The 26,534-nt window shown below is 49.3% G+C and overlaps 1 protein-coding gene across 4 annotated transcripts in view; it reads right to left on the bottom strand.

Annotated features, from left to right (window-relative positions):
• Positions 1 to 26,534, bottom strand: part of PITRM1 (pitrilysin metallopeptidase 1) — a 392,977-nt gene that overhangs the window by 101,582 nt on the left and 264,861 nt on the right. For all 4 annotated transcript variants that reach the window (XM_069211204.1, XM_069211202.1, XM_069211206.1 and 1 more), the window contains one exon: positions 13,070 to 13,182. In XM_069211204.1, the coding sequence (XP_069067305.1) occupies positions 13,070 to 13,182 (113 nt within the window). The remainder of the gene's footprint in view (positions 1 to 13,069; positions 13,183 to 26,534) is intronic.

Genomic DNA, 26,534 nt, shown 5'->3' on the forward strand with positions numbered 1-26,534 from the left:
ACCTGGATTCCATCACAAACCCCTACCCCTACCCCCACCCTATCACTCCACCACCTCACATATACCCCACCATCACAACCCACTCATCCCAATACCAAGCCCTGCATGCAACACCAATGCATGGACCCCCATCACAGACCTGCATGGACCCCCATCACAACAGCATGCACACTAGTGACAATCACTTAGCCAAACCAATCACAACTCACACAACCAAAAGGTGCTTTGCTAGCAACAACCATAAAGGGAACCATATCCATGCACAAGATGCACAGAAACAATAACACTACATTTACATCCCCACAGGACCCCCACTCAACGTCACCGGAGAGGATGTGCCAGCCACATCCATCCCCCCCAAGAAAAGGCCCATAGTGATGACAGCAGCTCTGCACGCCTGGATCACGATGACCAACCTGGCCCATCAGGGACCTCTGGATAGTCAGTTACCCAGGCACAGTCTCAACCCACCACAGAGCCTCCCCCTCAGGAAACACTGCCACAGCACCCACCAAGCGGGCCCATCCTTCTGTCCCCAGGACACGTCAAACAGGTGGGTCCACCACTACAGGGACCCCAGGACACCCCACAAACACAGGACGATCACTGATCTGGGGTCATTGGCAGTGGGCACACGGTTCAGGAGACAGAGGCACAGTACTACAGGGAAGCTGGGAGGACTTTTGAGTGACAGGGGGAGGACAGGCCCAAGGATCCAACTCTCCACGAGGCACTCACCAACATCCTGGGAGCATACCACCATTCCCAGGAGACCATGGGCCAGATACTGGCCAAGTTGCAGGAGACCCAGCGGCTGCAGGAGGGACAGTACCTGGGATCAGGGAGGACCTGAGGGACATCCACACCACCCTGGTCACCATTGCAGGGGTGCTGGAAGATATGGCCAACACCATGAGGGAGGCAGTGGCACACCAACAGGCCCCTGACACTAGCCAAACCGAAGAACAGCCTCCGCCTCCACCGACGCTAGTGGACAGGAGGCCCCGCCACAGGAACAACAGGCCACCAGCATCCCACCCCCTGCAGAAGGAGATCCACCACGCAAACAGTCCCTGCGATCCAGGGAGAAGCCAGAGAACATTGCCAAGACCCCTGCCAGGACTCTCCTGATTGTCACCCTTGTGTCCCACTCTGTCACCCTGTCCACCTTCAACTGCCATTGCTCCCCTTCCTATGTCCCCTGGGACAATGCACCTGTGATACAAATAGACTGGACTCTACCCTGGACTTTCCTCCATCAGCAACCCAGCCCATTGCAATACCCCCTCCACTTATTAGCACCTAAATAAACACCCTTGGAACAAAATCAAATATGGAGTCTGTCAATAGTTTGACAAATGTATTAGTTACACAAACTGTAAACATTGCAATTCAAATGTACTGTAATATCTACACAAGTATGACCTGTAGTGGGCAGCAGTAAACACACCAGGAGCCAGAGTGGGGCACAGAGATCTGAAAATAGAGATGCCAAAAGTTACAGTAAGTTGCCATAGAAATAGGGAATTCAGGCTGCCATGTTCTATGTCCAACACAAAACTGCAATGGAAGGTGAAGTTACAGTGTCTTACTTGTGTGTCACTGGAAGTACTGTTGAATTAGTGTGATTCTGTTTTCCACATTTTCTTCCTCTGCCTCCTCTTCCTCACTGTCCACAGGCTGCACCGCTGCCACACGACCATCCCCCAGGCTAATTTTCCTGTAGAAAAAGCACCTGGCGTCTCAAGGCCAGGTTGTGCAACATGCAACGATGATCTGGCACACCTTCTTGAGTGAGTAGTACAGGGATCCACCAGTCAGATGGAGGCACCGGAAGCTGGCCTTCAAGAGACCAAAGTTTCCCTCAATGATCCTCTTTGTTTTCCCATGTGCCTCAATGTAACGTTCCTCTGCCCTTGTCCTGGCATTCCTCACTAGGGTCAGTAGCCATGAAAGGTTGGGGTAACCAGAGTCACCTGCAAATATCGAGGGATACCTGTTAGCCACACACCCACCCTTGGGGCCAAACCCACACCAATATACCTACATCAACTGGGTGGGGACCATGGGCTCACCTATTAGCCACACCCGGTGCCTCTGGAGTTGAGACATCACATAAGGAATGCTGCTATTCCTCAAGATAAAGGCATCTTGCACAGAACCAGGATACTTGGCATTGACATGGGAGATGTACTGGTCCGCCAAACACACCATCTGCACATTCAGAGAGTGAAAGCTTTTTCTATTTCTGAACACTTGTTCATTTCTCTGGGGCGGGAGGGGGGGTGGCAAATGCAATATGTGTACCATCAATGGCACCATGTTGGGGATATGTCCCAGTGCATACAAGTCAGCCTTCACTGTGGCCAAATCCTACACCTGTGGGAATACGATGTAGCTGCGCATGTGTTTCAGCAGGTCAGACAACACTCTGGTCAGCACGTTTGAGAACATAGGCTGTGACATCCCTGATGCCATGGCCACTCGCTTGGAAGGAACCACTTGCCAGGAAATGGAGCACTGACAGGACCTGCACTAGAGGAGGGATACTTGTGGGTTGGCAGATAGCAAACATCAGGTCTGGCTCCAACTGGGCACACAGTTCTTGGATAGTGGCCCTATCAAGTCAGTAGGTCAGGATAATGTGCCTGTCCTCCATTGTCGCAAGGTCCACCAGGGGTCTGTACACAGGGGGGATGTCTCCATCTCCTATTCCCCCTCAGTGGTTGAACTCTAGGGTGAAAAACGGTGAGCAGAAGGTCATATTCACACATATTTCAACATTAATATGCAATTTTTGCTTTACAGAAACAGTATGTGAACCCGCAAGTCAGTCGATGTGCCAATGTCTGCTGTGAGGCAGTTAGGTGCCATGGTCTGTGCCCCCCTGAAATGGCGGCTGCCTAACCTGTGAGGAGGGACAAGTGGAAATGAGATAATTCTGCTGGTGTTGTGCACCGTTGCGGTCGGCGGTCAATGATCGCCATGCAACACCGCATTGGTTATCATTGGGTCCTATGGGTTCCAGGAACCAATGGTGAGGTACGCCAGCGGGGACCACCATTTTCGATCTGTTCACTCACTTGCCACCTGACCTTCAACAGGAGAGGACCTACATTGCAAGGGCTGCTGTGACCCGTGTCTGGAAGCGACCATGGCTCGAGTGTCTGGGGAAAGGGCCCCTGCCTTCACTTCGGAGGAGTTGGAGAGACTGGTGGATGGGGTCCTACCCCAGTACCCTTTACTCTATGGTCCTCCAGACAAACAGGTGAGTACACTGTGAGCATGATGAGTGGGCCATGAATGTATAGATTGCTGTGTGTGTAAGCCTCGGAGGCAGCCCTTTTGCACCTTCATCCGGGGTTTAGTGGGCATCTGCCCCCCCGGACACTTTCGTGACTCTTGGACTTGATCTCCTTCCTTTACAGGTCCTCAGGTCCAGGAATCCGTCTTCAGTGTTTTGCTGGTGCTTGTGGTTCTTGCAGAATCCCCTATCACGACTATTGTGTCTTTCTGGGGTAGTAGGGTAACTTTACTCCTACTTTTCAGGGTCTTGGGTATTTTGGACACCCTTACTGTTTCCTTACAGTCCCAGCAACCCTCTACAATCTCCCATAGGTCTGGGGTCCAATCGTGATTCGCATTCCACTTTTGGAGTATATGGTTTGTGTTGCCCCTAGACCTATGCATCCTATTGTGATTCTACATTGTTTGCACTACTTTTCTTACTGTTACTTACCTGTTTTGGGTTTGTGTACATATAATTTGTGTATATTACTTACCTCCTAAGTGAGGGTATCCTCTGAGATACTTTTGGCATATTTTCACTAAAATAAAGTACCTTTATTTTTAGTAACTCTGAGTATTGTGTTTTCTTATGATATTGTGCTGTATGATGTAAGTGGTATAGTAGGAGCTTTGCATGTCTCCTAGTTCAGCCTAAGCTGCTTTGCCACAGCTACCTTCTATAAGCCTAAGCTGCTAGAAACACCTCTATTCAACTAATAAGGGATAACTGGACCTGGCACAGAGTGTAAGTATGAGGTACCCACTATAAGCCAGGCCAGCCTCCTACAGTGGTCAATATATGTGCCTAAGGGGATATGTTGGCCCATGAGTATAACAGTGCGGACGGTATGACTAATACCTTTTCTGCAGTTTTTTTCCTGCAGGTCAGCGCCCATCAGAAAAAGGGTACTTGGCGTGCCATCACCAAGGAGGTGCGGACCCTGGGGGTCCTTGACAGGCAGGGGACCCACTGCCGCAAACGGTGGAAGGACCTGCGTCGCTGGGCAAGGAAGACAGCGCAGGCCCAGCTGGGGCTGGCCTTCCAACGAGGAAGGGGTGCCCGTCGTACCCTGACCCCCCTGATGTTCTGCATTCTGGCGGTGGCCTATCCCGAATTGGCTGGGTGCTTGAAGGCATCACCGCAGCCACAAGGGGGTGAGTACAGATTCTGATTCACGACTTTGTGCGCGTTAAGGTATTACCTAGGTGGGGGATGTGGGCTGTGAGTGCCCCTAGGCCAGGACGAACAAGGCAGGGTATGTTGAATGATGGGCAAGCTCAGATGCACTCCAAGCCCAATAATGCTAGTGGGCATCTACTACTAGGTAGGGTCTTGTGGGTTTCAGGTGTGCAGCTGATGGCGTTAGGCATTGTACCCCATGGGCTGGTGACTAGCATTCTAACTGGTAGTGCATGGCCTACTGCATAGGGCTGTTCCCTGTGAGTTGCGTATGCCAACAGTAGTGTTGTTGCTGGCATTGACCAAGTGTATCCTCTGTCTCTCTCTACCCCCCCTTTTTTTTGTCACCATGTCCTTGCGTGCATTAACATCATTTGGCAGAGGAGCAAAGGCACCGGAGGGAGTTGCATCCCACATGGGCCTGGAGGCTGAATCCACCGACGGTGAGGGCACCAGTGGGAAGGAGGGCGAGGGGAGCACCACAACAGAGACAGGAGGGGACAGCGACACCTCCTCCGATGGAATCTCCCTGGCGGTGGTGGACACCTCTGTGCCCACCCCAACTACAGGTACAGCCGCCACCCCTGTACCAGCACCACCCTCCCAGCAGCCCCTCAGCGTATTTCCAGTGCCCGCTCACCCAGGAGGGTGGGCTTCTTTACCCCAGGCACCTATGGCCCTGCCCCAGTCAGCCCTGCTGCCCTCAGTGAGGAGGCTATTGAACTCCAGAGATCCCTCTCTGTTGGCCAGTCAACCATACTGAATGCCATCCAGGGTGTAGCAGGGCATTTGCAACAAACAAATGCATACCTGGCGGGCATTCACTCTGGCGTGGAGGCCCAACAGAGAGCATTCCAGGCTCTGGCCAACACACTGATGGCAGCCATTGTCCCCGTCTCCAGCCTCCCCCCTTGAACTTCCTCTACCCAGTCCCAATCTCAACCCCAGCCTAAACTTAAACTCTGCACTTGTATAGCGCACTATCCACCCGTTAGGGTCTCAAGGCACTGTACGCATACCGCTGTGGTACCCCTCCTGGAAGTGTGCAATGGTGACTACATGGGCTGCAGTGCGTCCTGGCCCCTGCAACACCTGTCGATGTGACACACAGGTGAGAGACTGTGACCTTGCCCCATCCAGGATGAAGCACACTGGGCACAAGGCCTCCTCCAGAATCAGTGGAAGAAGCCATCCACTCAGCCCCTCCTTGCCAAGGTGAAGCACACTGGGCATAAAGCCCCCTTCCAGAACCACTGGAAAAAGGCATCCACGAGAGACTGTGGCTTTGCACTCCCCAGGACCAAGAAGTGGGCAAAGCACCCACTTGAGACTGTGGCTTTGCACTCCCCAGGACCAAGCAGTGGGCAAAGCACCCACTTGAGAGACTGTGGTTTTGCACTCCCCAGGAACAAGCAGTGGGCAAACCACCCACTTGAGAGACTGTGGCTTTGCACTCCCCACGACCAAGCAGTGGGTATGGAGCCCCCTCCAGGAGCACTGGCGTTGTACCATCTTCCGGCTGAGGTGCCCCCCCATTCCCTGTCCCCCTGAGGTGCCTGTGTGTTATCGGCCTGATGTCCCTGCAGTGTTCTCTCCATATTGAGGCAGGAGTCAAGTGTGGCCTTGGCTTATGTGTTATGGCCCAGTGGGCCACGAACATTTTGGAGTGGGCATTTTCCCTCCTTTTGTATATACGGTTTATTGATTTAAGTATGTATTTATCTAAAACTGTACTATTACACTCATTTTACTACATTCCTTTTGTCCTTGCGTTATTCCTGAGTGTTACAGGGTGTATATGTAATGTTGTTACATCTGTTTGTGTATATGGTGTTAGGGGTGTTGCATGTGTGTCTCACTCTTTTTCCTCCCCCCTTCCCTTATGTGCTAGGTGCAGTACTCACTGTGGTCGTCTTTGCCAGCGTTCGTGTTCCTGGTGTATAAGAAAGTACACCAGCATTGGGAAAAAGTGCAGCTCGGGCTCCATGGCGTCATGGTTCTTCCTTGAGTGTCGAGAGGTGAGTCGTTTCCCTTCAGTGTTCTGTTTCCGCCGTGCCCTTGATGGCGTTGGTACCGCCCCAGAAAAGCTGGCAGATTGGCGTGTTGTAATGCAGTGGGCAGTACATTGTCTTTCGCCTGGCTGTTGGCAGTTACCGCTGCAGTGTTTGTTGCTACCGCCGTGGTGGTCAGTGTGTTAAAGTGGCTTTTTATGTTGGCGGTTTCCACCGTGGTCATGAATCCAATTCTTTTACCGCTTGCCTGTTGGCGGTCTTACCGCCGCTTTATCACCGACCTCCAGGGTCGCAATGAGGGCATTAATGAATACATATGGGGCTGTTATACCAAATGGTAGTACCTTGAACTGATAGTGACATCCACTTACCATAAACCGGAGGTACTGGCGATGTATATAAAAATGTGCGTCCTTTAGCTCTAGTGCAGCCATAAAATCACCTTCTTGAAGCAGTGGTATCACATCTTGTAGTGTCACCATGTGAAAGTGTTTGGATAGGATGTGTTGACTGAGTGAGTGTAAGCCAATAAGGGATGAAGCGTTCCATCCTTTTTGGGTATTAGGGAGTATACTCCCTTTCCTTAATGTTTCAATAAAACCAGTTGTATGGCCCCTTTTGTAGTAACACTTACTTCCTTTAGTAGGTGTAAATGATGAGGACTGAGGGTGTGCTTTCTTGGTGAATTACTTGGTGATGAGTTTTCAGCTCTAGGCATTATCCCTTACTAATCATATCTAACACCCACTGATCTGATGTTACTGCCGGCCACAAGTGATGGAATTGTTGTAGCTTTTCCTCAACAGGTGATGTGTGATCGGAGAATGGCTATAAGTACTGTTTTGAGGTAGAGGTTCCCTTTGTGGGTGTTCCTCTACCTTTGCCTCTTGATTTAAAACCTTCTCTGTAATATCCTTTCCCCAATTTCTGGTGGTATTGTTGCTGCTGGTAACAGGGTTTCTGGGGTGTTATTCTTTGAGGACCCTCTTCCTTGGTACCTCTGAAAGGGTTAGTGTTTTTGCATAGCAGACCTCAAGGCTCCCATTGATTTGGCAGTCTGTGTCCTTTATGATTTTTTCAAGTTGCATGTCAACCTCTGGACCAAAAACACGCTCGCTATCAAGTGGGATGTTCAAAATGTGGAGTTGCACTTCTGGTTTAAAACCTGATATATATAAAGACATGCATGTTGATGGAGCATCTTTGAGGAATTAATCCCTCTTTCAGCTGTGTCTGCATATTGGATTGTTACATTAGGTATTTGTAGGAAGTTGGCTCTGTATGCACTATTTCAAAGTAAGGAATAGTATGCACAGAGTCCAAGGGTTCCCCTTAGAGGTAAGATAGTGGCAAAAAGAGATAATACTAATGCTCTATTTTGTGGTAGTGTGGTCGAGCAGTAGGCTTATCAAAGGAGTAGTGTTAAGCATTTGTTGTACATACACACAGGCAATAAATGAGGAACACACACTCAAAGACAATTCCAGGCCAATAGGTTTTTGTATAGAAAAATATATTTTCTTAGTTTATTTTAAGAACCACAGGTTCAAATTCTACATGTAATACTTTGCATGAAAGGTATTGCAGGTACGTACTTTAGGAACTTCGAATAATCACAATAGCATATATACTTTTCAAATAAAACACATATAGCTATTTTAAAACTAGACAGTGCAATTTTCAACAGTTCCTGGGGGAGGTAATTTTTTGTTAGTTTTGTCAGGTAAGTAAATCACTTACAAGTCTCAGGTTTGGGTCCAAGGTAGCCCACCGTTGGGGGTTCAGAGCAACCCCAAAGTTATCACACCAGCAGCTCAGGGCCGGTCAGGTGCAAAGGTCAAAGAGGTGCCCAAAACACATAGGCTTCAATGGAGAGAAGGGGGTGCCCCGGTTCCAGTCTGCCAGCAGGTAAGTACCCGCGTCTTCGGAGGGCAGACCAGGGGGGTTTTGTAGGGCACCGGGGGGGGGGACACAAGTTAGCACAGGAAGTACACCCTCAGCAGCACGGGGGCGGCCGGGTGCAGTGTGCAAACACGTCGGGTTTGTAATAGGAATCAATGGGAGACCAAGGGGTCTCTTCAGCGATGCAGGGAAAGGGGGGGGGGGGCTCCTCGGGGTAGCCACCACCTGGGCAAGGGAGAGGGCCTCCTGGGGGTTACTCCTGCACTGGAGTTCAGATCCTTCAGGTCCTGGGGGCTGCGGGTACAGGGTCTTTTCCAGGCGTCGGGATCTTAGAGTCAGGCAGTCGCGGTCAGGGGGAGCCTCGGGATTCCCTCTGCAGGCGTCGCTGTGGGGGCTCAGGGAGGACAACTTTGGTTACTCACAGTCTCTGAGTCGCCGGAGGGTCCTCCCTGAAGTGTTGTTTCTCCACCAGTCGAGTCGGGGTCGCCGGGTTGCAAGTCTCACGCTTCTGGCGGGAAACGCTGTTGCCTTTAAGTTGCTCCTTTAGAAACAAAGTTGTAGTCTTGGGTGAACAGGGCCGCTGTTCTCGGGGAGTTTCTTGGTCCTTTTAGAGCAGGGCAGTCCTCTGAGGATTCAGAGGTCGCTGGTCCTGGGGAAAGCGTCGCTGGAGCAGTTTTCTTCCGAAGGGGGGAGACAGGCCGGTAGAGCTGGGGCCAAGGCAGTTGGTGTCTCCGTCTTCTCAGCAGGGTTTTTCAGCTCAGCAGTCCTCTTCTTCTTAGGTTGCAGGAATCTGAGTTCCTAGGTTCTGGGGAGCCCTTAAATACTAAATTTAAGGGTATGTTTAGGTCTGGGAGGGCAGTAGCCAATGGCTACTGTCCTTGAGGGTGGCTACACCCTCTTTGTGCCTCCTCCCTGAGGGGAGTGGGGCACATTCCTATCCCTATTGGGGGAATCCTCCATCTGCAAGATGGAGGATTTCTAAAAGTCAGAGTCACCTCAGCTCAGGTTGCCTTAGGGGCTGTCCTGACTGGCCAGTGACGACTCCTTGTTTTTCTCATTATCTTTCCTGGACTTGCCGCCAAAAGTGGGGGCTGTGTTCAGGGGTCAGGTATCTCCACTAGCTGGAGTGCCCTGGGGCATTGTAACACGAAGCCTGAGCCTTTGAGGCTCACTGCTAGGTGTTACAGTTCCTGCAGGGGGAAGGTGTGAAGCACCTCCACCCAGAGCAGGCTTTGTTTCTGTCCTCAGGGAACACAAAGGCTCTCACCGCATGGGGTCAGAAACTCGTCTCTCAGCAGCAGGCTGGCACAGACCAGTCAGTCCTGCACTGAACAATTGGGTAAAATACAGGGGGCATCTCTAAGATGGCCCCTGTGTGCATTTTTTAATAAATCCAACACTGGCATCAGTGTGGGTTTATTATTCTGAGAAGTTTGATACTAAACTTCCCAGTATTCAGTGTAGCCATTATGGAGCTGTGGATTTCGTTTCTGACAGACTCCCAGACCATATTCTCTTATGGCTACCCTGCACTTACAATGTCTAAGGTTTTGCTTAGACACTGTAGGGGCATAGTGCTCATGCACCTATGCCCTCACCTGTGGTATAGTGCACCCTGCCTTAGGGCTGTGAGGCCTGCTAGAGGGGTGACTTACCTATGCCACAGGCAGTGTGAGGTTGGCATGGCACCCTGAGGGGAGTGCCATGTTGACTTAGTCAATTTCTCCCCACCAGCACACACAAGCTGGCAAGCACTGTGTCTGTGCTGAGTGAGGGGTCCCTAGGGTGGCATAAGACATGCTGCAGCCCTTAGAGACCTTCCCTAGCATCAGGGCCCTTGGTACCAGGTGTACCAGTTACAAGGGACTTACCTGGGTGCCAGGGTTGTGCCAACTGTGGAGACAATGGTACATTTTAGGTGAAAGAACACTGGTGCAGGGGCCTGGTTAGCAGGGTCCCAGCACACTTCTCAGTCATGTCCGCATCAGTATCAGGCAAAAAGTGGGGGGTAACTGCAACAGGGAGCCATTTCTTTACAGTATTTGTCACCCCTCTGTGACCAAACTTTCCCCTTACTTTTTGTATTTCTCAACTCATGTAGCTTTATTGTGGTGTGTTTGGAGGCCCACTGAATGTGCAATTCGCCAATGATTGGCATGTGCTGTTGCAACCCTTTTTCCTGCAGCGTCAAGGGGCTTACTTTCATCGTCAGAAGCTTGCTTTGTGATGCTGCTCTTTTAAGTGCTGTAGTCATAATTAAGGAGTCTGCGGTAGGGTGACCTCTGATGTACAGTGGGATTGAAGGTGAAGGGCCGTATTATCTTTCAATTTTGGGTGCAAGTACCCTTGATTTAACTGGGTACTGTAATATTTCTTTAGATATTTTTATCATAGATCCTATTATTGGTAGGTACTGCACTGTACGTTCCGTCCAAAAACTGTCACTAGCAGAAAAATCCGTCTCATCCTCTGTACTTTGCTTTGGCAATTTGATATATTCTGGTGCCCTTTGTATCACCTTATGAAAAGAAGAGGTATCATCTGGTGAAGACGCTTTTGCTGGGATAGGTAGCTCTACGTTTGTTTCTGAAAGGACCACACAATCCAATGCATCTGGGCTTTGTTGGGTGTGTCTCTGTGAGTAAGTACAATAAGCCTCATGCTCAGGACTGCCTCCTCCCTCTGCTTTTTGAGTGGGCAAAGGTGACCTTGTATCTGGTGATATTGAGCGGCTTAGTGTCATGGGACTTGTGACTATGCTTTGCTGCCACTTTTTTGGTAGTGGCTATGGAACATCCAAGTTTTGACATTGTTGTATGGAGGTTTCCTTTTGACGCGGTTTCTGCATGAATTAATGAAGGCCCTCAAATACATTGCCTTCTTCCTCTTGTGTTATATGTTTTTGTGGAGCTTTTGCCCGTTTCTCGGGTACTGTTGTCATTGCCAAGGACTGTCTTAGTCTTTGGCGTTGTAGAAGCCAAAGTTTTCCTCGACGTTGAAGCGTGACCATGGTCTTTCACTTTTTACAGAGTCGAGAAGTGTTTCGAATCTGTAGGGTTGACACCAATCACTCATTTGGCTCCAAGTGCTTGTCCAGTGCCAAAACATGACCCGTTGGCTTGTTGGTGCCATTGTGCTGAGGTGGGTGGGTGTTTCGGCATCAATGTCAGCCTGCTGTCGGCTCCATGCCTCTCATGTCTTATCGCCCGATCAGGATCAAGAACGTTGCCATCCTGTCTAGGCTCCCAGGTTCTTTCTCACTGTCAACCAGAGCCCAAGGGCTGAGGTGCAACTTGGCGTTGAGGGGGAGGTTTATGTAGTATCTTCTTTAATTGGGGTGGGTCAATAGCACTCACGGCCCTTGGTGTCATTCATCCTAAGCCCGACCCTAGCAGTAAGGACTGGTGCGTAGCTTCCTGGACCTTCCATCTGCCTCCTCTCCCCCACTGGACTCATCAGAAGCAAAGTAATGAGTGCTGGCAATGACTTCTCCCTCTCCAGTTGCGACATTGACGTCCACCTCACCCTCACTAGCGTGAAGCTGGTGTGCTTCTTCTGAGGAGAACTCAGCCTCCACTGCCATATCTATGTTATAAGCTAGTCTACGATCCCGTCTGCTGCTCATGTTCTTTTTGTTTTCAAATAAATTATATGCCGCACAGTCCTATTCTTTGTGATCCGGCAACAGACAAGTTGCAGAGTAGGTATAGTTCACCCCACACTGAGGGCATTTTCTAAAAAGACTGTCTTTTTCAGCCTCCTTTAACCAGAGAGGAACATTCTCAATAGGATTGTGGAAGTCTATGTCGAAGTTGGCGGAATCTGTCCTTCCCTTTGACTACTACACAGAACCAATGGTCGCATCAGCAGTGTGTATGTTTCCATTGTCAATTTGCAATATGTTGTAGCTGTTAGATGTCCAAGGGCCACATAGGCGTTGAAGAACTCAGAATTCAGACACAGTCTGTCTGAGCCCGATGGCAAAAAAAAACAAGCATTTGCAATGCAACGGGTCTCGCGTTTTGCTCATGTTAGAGCTGATAGCGTTGTAAACTCCTAACCCGACTTTTCACCTATCGGCAAAAGTGCATTTATGTACGTAACCCGAAAAAGTGCAATTAACTATGTAAAGGGCTCGACTTCTGGCAAGCGAAATTGCGCTAGTAAATTAGAGAAAAAGCAGTCCACGAGCCAGAGAGAACACAGCGAGCCTCACATGTTTTCTGTACTTGGTCGATGCGCTCGAGGAGGGCTAGCCACTGGAAAAGGCATGATGTATGCATGCCTTCGACTGATGAAAGCAAGCATATTTTATTAGGCAAGCCCACAAACCAATGAAAAACACTGGTGTGACGTCAACAGGGCTCCGAGCCCTTTTCTAAACACTAAAGCGTCTCGCTGCGATACGCATGCGCGAGCGCATGCAACGCAGGTCCGACCCTAATGATTTAACAAAGAAGCCACTGAGCATGTGCACTGCATCAATGAGGAGGAGATATGACGTAAAAGTTGACCATAAAAGACTTCCATGAGAAAAACTAATTGCAAAGTCCGAGCCCAACACTAGATGGCAGGAGTGTGCATAGCATTTGTAACAGCAGCTGACTCATGCAATTAATTCAGTATTTCAAAGAAGATACCCTCAGAGTGTACACAGTGACTGAATTTACAAAAGCAATGATTTTACCTTGCATAGTCTGGGCTGGTATATGGAACAGTTCGAACACATTCACCAACATAATTCACTGGAAATGGAAGTGTAAAATGTGTCTTCATTTGGCACGGCTTGAATGTAGGATCCTATGAAACAAAATGGAAATAAAACCTGCATAAGGAGGACAGGTCAACCCGTGCTTTATGCAATATGAGCAGTGACTTTGTCAAAAGCCTTTGCTTTGTACCGGATATGCTTCATACTTATTGCCAAAACAATTCCATTTACAGAACTCTCACTTCTAGGCACATCTGTAGACCTTCAGAGTTTCGCTTTAGAATCTACGATTTTACCTCACGTGCATATTCCAAGACCTTCATAAGAGCATTTGCTTTGCTTTTGATAGTCTTGATATTTAAGGCAATATGTAGTTTCATTTTCAGTTTTCTCAGTATCTTAAAAACAGAAGTTACTTACCTCCAGTATTGCCCTTTCCGGTAGACACTATCTAGCTTCAGATTCCACAAATGTTGAATATCTCCAAGGTGTCAGAAGGGTCCTGGAAACTTTTGAGCAGTACCTCTGGGCGCCGGTAGGATGTGCAGGGCTCATACAGGTGCCAATACGAAGCAATGACGTAAGCTGCTTTCAAATGCAAAAAGATGCAGAGCCCCAACAGCAAACTGGATTTCACCAATGTGTAGATTCCTAAACTTGGGACCTTATTAATGGAGTGAGTCAGCTTCAAAGAACGGGCGGATGAGAGTGCTGGTGAGGAATCTGCAGTTATAGAAGATGCTTCACCAAAAAGAGGGTTACCAAAGGTAAGTAACTTGTTCTTCAGATAGAGCCTTCAAGTAACAGATTCCTCACCCTTTGAACACATACCAGGGCAGTATGTATTAGTAAGTAGGTCTGTGGATTGGCTCAAACCAAAAACTTCTTTAGGACTGAGTGGGCAAAATGCCACTCCTAGTGAACCTGAATGTCCAGTCAGTAGTGGTTTGTGAACATATGTAGTGATGCCCATGTCAAATGTCTAGGAGAGGAACTCCCCGACCAACTCAGTAGTAGCAACCTTGGCTCTGTTGGAATGAGCTTGCAGTCAGTCCTTCTGGAGGTTGCTTTTTGACCAGTGCGTAGCAGATCTTGATCCAGAGCATGACCCGTGGGTAATGGTCCGTTACTGTGTGACCTTGTCACTTGCGTCCACAGAAGGCAGGTTAACACAGACAACCCATGTCTTGAGAGTGAGAAAAAAGGAAAGCTGTGAAGTGGCTCAAAGGAAGTATGTATCAAATATGCGAGGACCAAGTTAAAGTACCACTGTGGTATGAGAAAAGGAGAGAGAAGGTGGTGCAGGTCTTACAAAAACACATTACAAATGGTGATGTAAACAATGAGGTCTGGCCCAGCAACCGTAAAAGGGTAGAAAGAGCCAAAAGGTACCCTTCAACTTTGCCAAAAGCAAAGTCTTACTGGATGAAGGAGAAAACAAGCAGAAAGTCAAATAACTTGACCTTAAGGGGGTCAATCTGTTGTGTGTCTCACCATACCACAAATGTGTCCTAACAATAGGTGTACACACTTTGTAGAGGGACGCCTGGCTGCTAAGATGACAAACTACCTTCAGAGGAAGGTAAAAGGTATTCAGCTGACACTGCTCAATCTCCATGAATGAAGGTGGAGATTGCAAAGGCCCTGGTGTAGAACCCTGCCCCACTTCTGCAACAGCAGGTCTTCTTGTAGAGGCACCATTATTGGAAGACAGATGCTCAAGCCCAAAAGCTCTCAATACCATACACTGTGTTTGGTCTACCCTGTTCTTCAGCACTTGGGGGAGAAGAGATCTCAACGAGAATATATAAAGGAGTCCTGAGTGCCACTCTAGGCAGAATGCATCTCCCAGTGAGAAGTGCCTTGGAAAGTCCAAAGCACAGAATTTCTGACATTACACATTTTTACACATTTTCAGAGGTGGCAAATAGATAAGCACTGGTTCTCCCAAGTCGCTGAAAACACCCCGTGCAATCTCTAAATGTAACTGCCACTTGTCTCCGACTGAGCTAGCCTTCCCTGGCATTCCAAGATCCGCTCAGGTGGTTCACCACCATTAAAATCCCTTGATGGTCCAGCCATTTTCAGACGCCATATTGTTTCCTGGCACGGGGCCCAGGGCCCCAATTTGCTGTGTTTGTTGCAATACTATACAGTTGTGGTGTAGTCTGTAAGCACCTGTACTAGCCTCCTCTTGATGGATAGAAAGAAGGCTTTTAACAGCAAAAGGAGGACCCGGAGTGCCAGAAGGTTGATATGGAGCTAGGTCTCTGCAACAGACCAGAGAACTTTGACCACCACCTCTCACAGGATGCTGCTCCAAACCATAAGTGACACATCTGTTACCACTGTCAGATCTATGTCCAGTAGGAAGACGGGTCTGCTGCTGCCCCAACTGCTGTCTAGTAACTACCGACCACTGCAGATCTTTCGCAGTCTCCTCTGAAATCTGAAAGTGGTCAAAAAGATCCCCTTGATGTCTGGTCCACTGACACTTCAGGTCCCACTGTAGAGCCCGCATACACCATCTGGTGTGTTTGACAGGCATGATGCAGGAGACCATCAGTCCCAGCTGCCTCAGAATCAACGTCACAAACCCAGGACAGAGGCTTAAAGACCACCATTATCGCCTGAATGTACTTGACTCTCCTTTAAGGTGAGAAAGGCATAAAACTTAAGTGTCCAGATTAGTTCCAATAAAGGCAAGAATTTGATAAGGAGTCAAGTGTGACTTTGGCATGTTGATAGTGAACCCCAAAGACAACAGAAGGTTCGCCGTAGTCAGGAGGTTGATGACTGCCCAGTCACTGAGGGATGGAAGATTGGGACCGCAATCTCCCAAAGTGTGCTGCTACCACAGCAATCACTTTCGTGAACACCCAAAGTGCACTGGTGAGACCAAAGAGGAGCACTACAAACTGAAAACACTCCTGACCCATCACAAACCGCAGGTAGCGCCAGTAGGCCTGCAGGAAGCATATAAGAAATAGTAACCTGCAGGTCTAACGCCACCATGAAGTTTATAGAGTCGAGAGCAGACAAGATCTGGGCCAGTGTGGCATCCTAATATTTTTCCTTTAGGAGGAAGGCACTGAGAGGGTGCAGGTAGGACGAAGGCCTCCATTCTTATTTGAAACCAGAAAGTAGGAAGAATACCCACCACAAGCTACGTCTGGTGCAGACACCCTCTCAATAGCCCCTTTGGCCAAAAGGGCTTGCGCCTCCTGCCTTAAAAATGGACAGATGGTCCTCAGTCAGTCATTTTGAGGACGGTGAAAAGTTGTGGTTGAGAGACAATGAAGGGCAAGGGTCACCCCTTTCAGACTACCTGAAATGACACACTTGTCGAAGTTATGGTCTGCCAACTCTGCAAGACTCGTAGGATCCTGCATTCAACTGGGTGCCTAAACGCCAAAAAGGGCACAATATAGGAGTTTGGCAGGTGGGAGGACTAGAAATCTTGTGAAAAATATGTTGACATCAGCACTGCATGGCAGCGAATGGAGACACTGGTGCCAATGGCTTGTGTGATGGAATAGGTGGCATTCAAGTCCCAACAAATAGTGAACTTGGCCGCATCATGACTGTCCTGAATATTTTAAGGCAGGACAGGTCGGAGGTCTCAGGACACTCGGGTGGTGTTGAGCCACTAAATACCAGAGTTTGGCAATAGCAGCCTAGCAGGGAACTAGCATTAATGGAACTAAGGGCCCAAAGTGGTGGAAGAAAATACTAACCTCCCAAAGGTCTCCACTATTTTGGGCTCTCTATCTAGGGTATAGGTTGTAAAGGTGTTTTAGATTTGTTTAACTGGTAGATACCTACACCTCTAAGCTCGTGGACAAATGAAGCTGTGACAATAAAGCAGAATTGCAGAGAACAAGGTGCTGGAGTCTTACAATTTGGCAATTTACTGTGTAGCCAGAGCAAGGTTGTATCCATGCATGCCTAACTAAAATGGAGCAGAGCTTTGTGGTAGTTTGCCGCAGCTGAAGGACTTTCGTCAGGAAACTGGTTTTCAACACTAAGGTGGAAAGCTGGAGGAAGAGGAATTTGGCTTCCTTCCACATAACCACTGTGAAGGAAGCCCTCTATTCAGTGTTGGGACCTGGAGGTATTAGTGGACCAGAACCAGTGGAGGTGTCAAGGACACTGGCCTTCAGAATGTCATCCCACCAATTCTCCTCATGGTAAGGTTGGCCTATTTACATCACGAGTCAATTGCTGTCAGGATCGCTACCAAACAAGGGATGTAGTGTATAGGATTGTCCAGGGGTGCAGTGTGTGATACAATGGAAACAGATAGCCTCAGGTGAGGTCATAGAACCAGAGACACTGAATCAGATCAAACAATGGGCACCTCGTCCTGTGGTGTAGATTGGCAAATTACTAACCTTCAATAATGCCTTATCTAGTAGAGACAATATCTAGCTTGGATTCTTTACCTCAGAATTTCCCGCAAGCATAAGTATGGATCTGGAGATTTTTTCGGGCAGTATTCCTGCGTGCTGTTAGGTGGCATCGATCGGCTCCGCGTCTGTCATCCACGCCGTATATGGCATCGCGGGTCCTGTATAGGAATCACCCTGGTGAGCTCACATCAGTTTCTTTTCACAAATGTCCACCTAAGAAGTACAGAGCCATAAGGAACACTGACCACCGGTGCATCAAAACTAGGGCCCTGAGAGGAGAGTCCCTGTCCTCAAAAATAAGTTTGCACAGCGGGAAGGAATGGGTAGGTCTGTGTAGGAAGCTGGCTCTCTATGTAGTGCACTAAAATGAAGTACACTGTGCAGAGTGTCCAGTGGATCCCCAAAGGTGTTCAGAGGCATAAATAGATAGGTCTAGTGCAGTTTTTGTGGTAGTGTGGCCAAGCAACTAAGTGTATCAAAGAGTCCTGTTAAGCATTTGTTGCACTCAGAGAGACAATAAATGAGACCCACTCAAAGAATAAAGCTGAGGCCAATTTAGAAAAAAAAAATTATGTATGTTTTGAACCAAAGAACTTCATTATAAGGTAAGCAGTCACCTTGGTGAACACCCTATGGGTTCTGGTAAGGCCAAAGTGAAGCATGGTGAACTGAAAATGCTCGTTGTCCACTGCGAACCACAAGTAACATCTGTGTGCAGGCAGGACAGGAATATGGGAAAAGGTGTCTTGGAAGTCCAACACTACCATCCAATCTCCTGGGTCCAGGGCACATAGAACTGAGCCACAGTGAGCATTTAACTCTTTTACTTCCTGAGGAAGAGATTGAGAGACCGAAGGACTAGGATAGGGCTGAGGCCTTTGTCATTTTTGAGCACCCGAAAGTAGTGGGAGTAACAACAATGACCTACTTCTGGCACAGGGACCCACTCTATGGCTTCCTTGGCCAAGTGAATTGTAACCTCCTCACAGAGAAGTGCCAGGTGATTCTCTGTCATCCAATTGTAGAATGGTGGCATGGAGGAAGGGGTAATCCCGAAGGGGAGGAAGTAGCCTCTTTGGACTATTTGCAAAACCCACCTGTCTGACGTGATGGACTGCCAGCGGGGCAGGTGATGGCATATATCGCCTCTGACTGGTCCCTGGTTGGGAAGAGTCAGACTAGGAAGTTTGGAGGCTGCTGTGGGGGAAAAGAGGGGGTGCTAGCTTGACCGCTGGCTCCCTGATCCTAGAGGATGTTGGATCCCACATTTCCGGCCACACAGGCTGGGCAGCATGAGCGGCAGGGTGCCTGGAGGGAAAGTGAGGAGGCAGCTGCAAGGCCAAAGGATTTGGCCATAGCCCAGCACTGCTTAAAGCGATCAAACTCCGAGAGTCTGCTTTGTCCCCAAAAACACTGGTGCCATTGAAGGGCATGTCCATTATGATGGATTGGACATCCCCTGAAAAGCCAGACATCCTCAACCAGGCCTGAAGCCTCAAAGCCACCATCAATGCAACCAATCTGTTAGTAAGTCAGTTGTATCCTGCCGACATCCTATTGTGAACTTCGCTGTGTCTCTCCCGTAAGTAACAGCTTGGGAGGGAATGGCCCGGGCCTCCTCCAGGATCTGTGTCAACACCTGTGCAACCGTGTTCCATAAAGTATGAGTGTAACCGCCCAAAAGGCCAGTGGTGTTCACAGAATGCAATGCCAGGCTGGGGGAAGAAAACGTCTTCCCAAGCTGACCGAGCCTCTTGGACTCTCTATCCGTGGGTGCGGAAGGGAAAGTGCCCGGGGGGACTTGGAGGCTTGGATAACCAAGCTCTCAGTGGTCGGATGTTGTGTGAAGAACACTGGGTCATTTGGAGCAGGTCTATCGCGGCAGGGTATTGCCCTATTCACAAGGAGCCCCTGTGCTGGGTTTGGACCAGGTATCCAGCAGGACATCAGTGAGGGATTCATTTAAGGCCAAAAGGGGTTCAGAAGTGGAAGCCCCAGGCTAAAGCAACTCTTCAGGAGGTTATTCCTGACTGCCACCAAAGGCAGCTTGAGGCCCAAAACGTCAGCTGCGCTCCGCACAACCACTGAGTAGGGCACTCCCTCCTCCATAGCCACAGTAGGGAGAGATAGCATGCCAGTGTCAGGGCAAGTGTCCAGACCACAGGCCTAACCCAGGTTCGCACACCAGTCCATGGGATCTTTTAGCTGGTATTCCAAAGGGGCCAGTGACCCCTTCTAATCCTCACCATACCCCAACTCAAGAGAATAAGGATCAGGATCCGACCTAGGGAGCAAGGTCCCTGTGGAAGTCCGAATCGGCATCCGGCTCCATATCAGAGTCGGCAATGAGGATGAGTGTTGACATTGGCACCGTCATCGGGAAAGGTAGAGGTAATACGACCAATGCCAGTTTGGATCCAGGAACAGATCCAAGGGTGACCCGCCGAGCTGAGGCTGAAGCCACCGGCACAGAACTAGAGGGGGCCTCTGCTGACTCCACCGGGCCCTAAGGCGCTCCGGCAGAGTCAGACTGCCCAAATATGAGGCGCATTATCTCATAAAACTCACAGAGTTGGACAAGGATCGCTCGCTTTCCTGGAAACTCAGCAAGGGGCGGAGTCGGCCCAGACACAGGCTCCAAGGATGGAGGCCTAAAATGACGATGTTCCTTTTCCCTAGTTACGTCGGCCGGCGGATGGGGTGAAGTAGAAGAACGTTTCTTCTTCTACTTCTTTTTGTGCCTCAATTTACCAGACCGTCCCGGGTTGGATTGGAACGATGATAAACTGGGCCTTCGCTACCATTCTCAGGACCCTCTTCTCGACCGAGATCAGGAGCGATGTGGAGCCAAGTGCCAGGCCGCAATGGGCTTTAGGGACTGCTCCCTCAAAGCTTTCGGATTCATGGCCTGGCACTCAGAGTACAACTACGGGTCGTCGTCACGCTCGAAACACCACAAGCACACGAGTTGCGGATCCGTCACAGACATCACCCGATGACAGAGTCTGCATCACTCAAAAATCTTCCACCAAAAAAAAGAAATAAATAGGCCAGTCAAAAAGTGACTGTGGGGTAGTTCATCGCATCTGGGTTGGCTGGTTCAGGCAGAAAAGAACTGACGTCACCACGCTGGTGTGGCCCTTATATAGGTCCCGGTTAGACCTGGCAGCTTTTTGGCGTGTCTCCCCTGTCTTTTTGCCTTCTGACCTTCTGGTTTTATGGTGTACTGGACTCTGTTTTTGCTGTTTATTGTCTCTGCACACTTTACCACTGCTAATCAGGGCTAAAGTGCAAGTGCTCCCTATTGATATTGCACTGTTGATTGGTTTATCCATGATTGGCATATTTGATTTACTGGTAAGTCCCTAGTAAAGTGCACTAGAGTTTCCCAGGGACTGTAAATCACATGCTTCTGGTGGGCCTGCAGCACTGGTTGTGCCACCCACATTAGTAGCCCTGTAACCATGGCTATGACCTGCCACTGCCATGTGTGTGTGTGCGCAGTTCTAAACTGCTAATTCGAGAAGGCAAGTGTACTCACTTGCCAGGCCTAAGCTTTCCCTTTTACTACATGTCAGGCACCCCTAAGGTAGGCCCTAGGTGGCCCCAGGGGCAAGGTGCAGTGTATGTTTAAGGTAGGACATATACCCTTGAGAGCAGACAAAAATGTGGAGTTTATGGTTTCTAAACTCACAATTTAAAAATAATTATTTTTAGTGAAGTTGGCATTTAAATTGTCTGTTTGAAAATGCCACTCTTATAAAGTAGGCATTTTCTTGCTTAAACCATTCAGTGACTCTGCCGGTTTGTGGATTGTCTGTCTGGGTCAGTTGGACAGTTGGGCTGTTTTGCACCTCTCTAGACGGTGACACAAAAGTGGGCAGGGGTGTAGTCTGCATATCCTGATGAGCCATCTGGAGGAGGTTTGTAGTGGGTACCTTGGGTACTTACACCAGGTCCAGTTATACCTTGTCAGTGGATGTAGTAGTGTTCTAGCAGCTTAGGCTGATAGAGGTAGCTATAGCAGGGCAGCTTAGGTTGAACTAGGAGACATGCAAAGCTCATGCAATACCACTTATCGTTACACAGTATGTATACACAAGTAAAGACAATACTCAGTGTTACCAAAGTAAAGGTATTTATTTGGGTGACACAGTACCAAAAATATCTTAGAGACAATACTCCTTTTCGAGGTAACTATTATACACAATACACCAAAATTAGACAAGTAATTAGTCATAGAACAATGCAAGAGTAGGAAATCCTATAGAATGCAATGGGAGAAAATAGGTCTAGGGGCAACACAAACCATATACTAAAAAAGTGGAAAGTGAATCACAAATTCCCCCTTAGACAAGTGTAGTGTATGCAGAATCGCTGGGAGAGTAAGAATACAGTAAAGGTAAGTAAATTACCCCACCACCGTGCCCAGAAAAGCATGAGTAAAGTACTACAAGTTTCCTTAGGACACACTACACCTCGTTTTTGGGATTTTGCAGCAGCCAACCAAGTCTGCAAAGAACAACTGCTGGATTATTGGACCTGAAGACCTGCAAAGGAAGGAGACCAAGTCCAGAAGTCGAAAGAAGTTCCAGAAAGGACAGGAGCCCCTGCCAACCCAGAAGAGGATGCAAAAGAAGAGCCCCCAGTTAGTTGAAGACTGCAGAAATGCACCCTAGGAAGATGCCAGCGTTTTCCTGCATAATGCAAAAGATGTCTCACGGCGTGAAGATCGTTGCAGATGAGATTTCGTGTTGGAAGGCGCCAACAAGCCTTGGCTACGGCAAAAGTGCATTTTTCATCAAAATGGCGCTGGATGGACCCAGGAGGGACCTGGGGGCCTCAGCTCTGTGTGAAGAGGAAGAGGGAGCTCTCAGCACTTTCGAGAGCCCTCAGGATGCCAGCCAGCACCCCCAGAAGCCGCAGGATCTGGTTTCATAGGAGGTGCAAAACGTGGTTGATGCAGCAAAACAAAAGAAGGTCCCACGCCGCCGGAGAACAACTCAGTGAGTTGAGCGTCACAGGGTGGAGTGCTTGGGACCTGGGCCAGGCTGGGCATGAAGGAATTTTGCAGAGTGCACAGAGGCCTCAGGAGGCGAAGAAGACACAATACACAGGGGTACCGTCGTTCTTGGGGAAGGCAAGGTCTTACTGCCTCCAAATTGCATCAGCAGGACCCCAGGACAGTCTGTCAATGATGTCCACCCTCTGTGTCCTTAGGAGCATGCTCGTTGCCATAAGAGGAGCCCCAGAGTACCAGTCGTCGCCTTGGAAGGTGCCTGCTTGGAGCAGGGGAGTGATTCTGTCACTCCACTGGAGATTTCTTCGGTTCTTCTGGTGCAGGATGAAGACAGGGAGTCCCCAGAGCGTGCACCCCATGGAAACTGTTGCAGTTGCCAACTTGGAGCTGAGGTTGCTGAAGAAAAGTGTCTCTTGTAGACACTTTGTTGCAGTTACAGCGTTTCATGGAGCAGGCTGCGGTTGATCCGAGGTCAGAGGATGCTGAAATTGTTGCAGAGGATTCCTGAAGGAAACTTGCATGCAGAATCTGAAGAGAACCCAAAGGAAAGACCCTAAATAGCCCTGAGAGGGGGATTGGCTACCTTATTAGGTATGGACCTATCAGGAGGGGTCTCGGACGTCACCTGCTGGCACTGGCCACTCAGAGCCCTCCAGAGCACCCCCACACCTTCCAAAGCAAGATGGATGAAGTCTGGGACACACTGGAGGAGCTCTGGGCACCACTCCTAGGGTGGTGATGGACAGGGGAGTGGTCACTCCCCTTCCCTTTGTCCAGTTTCCCGCCAGAGCAGGGGAGAAGGGGTCCCTGATCCGGTGGAGACTGGTTTATGCAAGAAGGGCACCATCTGTGCTCTTCAAAGCACTTCCAGAGGCTGGGGGAGCCTACCCCTCCCCAGCCTGTAACACCTATTTCCAAAGGGGGAGGGTGTAACACCCTGCTCTCAGAGGAAATGCATTGTTCCGCCTTCTATGAAGCAAAGTTCGATGTCTCCTCCTAATAGATCAGGGTTTACACCTGTAGGAAATGTAAGGGACAGATGCCCATTACCAATCTTGGTCCAGGACAATTAGTGTGTGGCATCACAAAAAAACCTGGACTGGACACCAACGATTTGGTTGCGAGGGACACAGGTACTTCTATCCCCATTCTCAGACATGTCTAGCGGTTGCTCTCCTGATGTCCAGGCCAACCTCATGGACTTTCCGTTTGATGAAGCACTGGAAAGGTTTAAGGCCAGCAAAGTTATTGCCTGTTCCTTAGGATTTGAAATGTCACCTCCAATTTGGGATTATCACCAATTTCAGCATTTTCTTGGCTTCTCAAGAGTATTCTCCTTTTGCAAGCAACAACCTTACCTGCAGATCACATCGGTCTAACAATACAGGAAAAGAGTCAAATTAATGGTGTAAGAAGCTGGCCTGGTGGACACCTATGGTGTTTGCACCTTATACCAGGTCCACACAACCCCCTATTAGTTAGTGAGACTGTGTCTAGGAACCCAGTGCTTTCTAGTGGTAGCTGTGGTGGGCAGCCAAGACTTATCTAGAAGTGTAAAGCACTTGCAATATCATAGTAGTCACACAGTAACTTATCTCACATGAAAGGAACCTCACAGTGTTGCAAAAATAAAGATACTTTATTACAGTAACACTGAACTAGATTACATATAGGCACTCCCCCAACTGGAGGTGAGTACACACTATATATACACGGTGAGTATTCGGAATTAGCATAGAAAAACAACAAGCATTGGCAAGAATTATCAAAAAATAGCTAGGGTCTTGTAGGGGGGCAAAACCATACACTAAAATAGTGGAATGCAAAGTGAGATCTCCCACCAAAAGATGTGGAATAGTTAGAAGGAAGTTGGGAGAACTTGGAACCCCAGAAGATGAGCACCCAGATGACCCCCATTTACCAGGATAGCAGAGGAAAGTTACCTGGTCTTACCAAAGACTAACAAGGGGACTTAGAAAAGGAAGTTTGCAGGAAAAGGACAAGCTTAGTGGAAACCAATGGTAGATTCTGGATGAAAAGGACCTGCAAAAGAAGGGGACAGAGTCCAGTCCACGCAGGAGCGTCCAGCTGGGGCAGAAGTCACTGCCCACCCTTCTGTGGGTGAGGATCCAGGTCGGCAGTGGAAGATGAAGATGAGCTGTGGAGCCCAGAAGCTGCAGATAAGAGATCCTTGGAGTAATGCAGCAGATGTACCATGCCGGTTGCGGACAGGTCGGTAGTTAGGAGGACCACAAACAAGCCTTGGCAAAGTGCAAATCTGGGCAGAAAAGGATTTCAGGGCTGAAGAGGACCAGCGAGGTCAAGGGGACTTTACCTTTGAAGGGTAGCCCAGGCTGACCCTCAAAGGTCAGGAGAGCCAGCAGAAGCAGGTGTAACCCTAACAGGCAGCCCATTGGCAGCAAGCACAGTAAATTGCAGTGAGCACACCTGGAGAGGAGTCCCACGACGCTGAAGAAGCAGAGGAGAGACTGTCCTTACAAGGATGAAGTGCTGGAGGCCGGGGCTACTTGCAGCCTAAAGATGCCTTGGAGCAGGAGTCAACAAGCCTTAGATGCTTCAAGAGTCGTGATGCACAGGGACTGTGACTTGCAAGGATAGTCAAGGACTCACTGTCTCCCAAGTAGGACAGAAGGCACAGAGGACCAAGAGGACCATTCAGAACCACCACCTATTGTGGAGTATCCATGCAGTTCCTGTTGAAAGCGGATTCCAGCAGCCAGATGCCGTTGCCTTAGGTGCTTGTGGATGCAGGGGAGTGACGCCTTTACTTCAAGGGAGATAGATTCTTGCTTCTTTGGTGCAGCTGAAGCCATGGAAATGTTGCAATTGCTGGAAGGAGCCAGGGAAACAATGTTGCAAGGCAAGGTCGTCTTGGGAGCTGTTTGGTTCCTGTCCAGCAGAGGTTCCGGTGAGCAGGAGCAGAAGAGGTCAATACAGAGGAGTCCTGGTGGAGTCCTACATGGTGAATTTGGGGACCCACCTGCAAGGGAGTCCCTAAAGAGCCCTAACCTGGGGCTTGGATACTTTGCAGGGTGACCCCCTATCAGAGGGGGTCACTGACGTCAGTCACCAGTCCTGATCAACCAGATGCTTTAAGGGGCCTCTGCCAATCTTGTTTTCAAGATGGCAGAATCAAGCAGGCACTTGGAGGCGCTCTGGGCACCACCCCTGGGGTGGTGATGGACAGTGGAGTGGTCAAACCCCTTTCCTTTGGGTGGTTTTGCGCCAAAGCAGGGACTGGGGGTCCCTGGATTGGTGCAAACTGGATTATGCAAGGAAGGCACTAAATGAGCCCTTTAAATCAAGCCGGTGACGTGGGGAGGCTACCCCTCCCCAGCCCAGTAACATCTATTTCCAAGGGAGAGGAGGTAGCATTCCCTTTCCCACAGGAAACCCTATGTCCTGCCTTCCCCTGCTTGAGCTGGTCAAGCAGCAGCAGGGAAGAATCCCGTCTGAGGGGCTGCAGTAGCGTGGGCTGCTCGCAGACACAAAGACTGGTAGGAGGGAAACAGGGGGGTCCTATAAGGAGCCCCCAGAGTGCATGAAATCATTCCACAAATACTGGGATCAGTATTAGGGAATGATTCCGACATGTTTGATACCAAACATGCCGAGGTTTGGAGTTACCATTATGTAGTTGGACCACAGGTAGTGAGTGACCTGCGGCCAGTACATGGGTAAAATGGCTTCCCCGCACTGACGAAGTCCAGTGTATAGGAACTGGAGTTCGTAAGGGCACCTCTGCACCTGCAGGGGTGCCCTCAGACAGGAACCTGCACTCTGCCCTTTGGGCTAAAAGGGCCTACCATAGGGGTGACCTACAGTGACCTGGTGTGACAACCAGCATGCACCTTTTCACAAAGGCTGCAATGGCAGGCCTGCTTGCACAGTTTGCATGGGTTCCCTTGGGTGGCATAATACATGCTGCAGCCCACGATGGACCCCTGGTGTCCCAATGCCCTGTGTACGTAAGTACCATATACCTGAG

Source organism: Pleurodeles waltl, chromosome 10, assembly GCF_031143425.1.
Source record: "Pleurodeles waltl isolate 20211129_DDA chromosome 10, aPleWal1.hap1.20221129, whole genome shotgun sequence".
In the NCBI taxonomy this organism is placed as follows: domain Eukaryota; kingdom Metazoa; phylum Chordata; class Amphibia; order Caudata; family Salamandridae; genus Pleurodeles; species Pleurodeles waltl.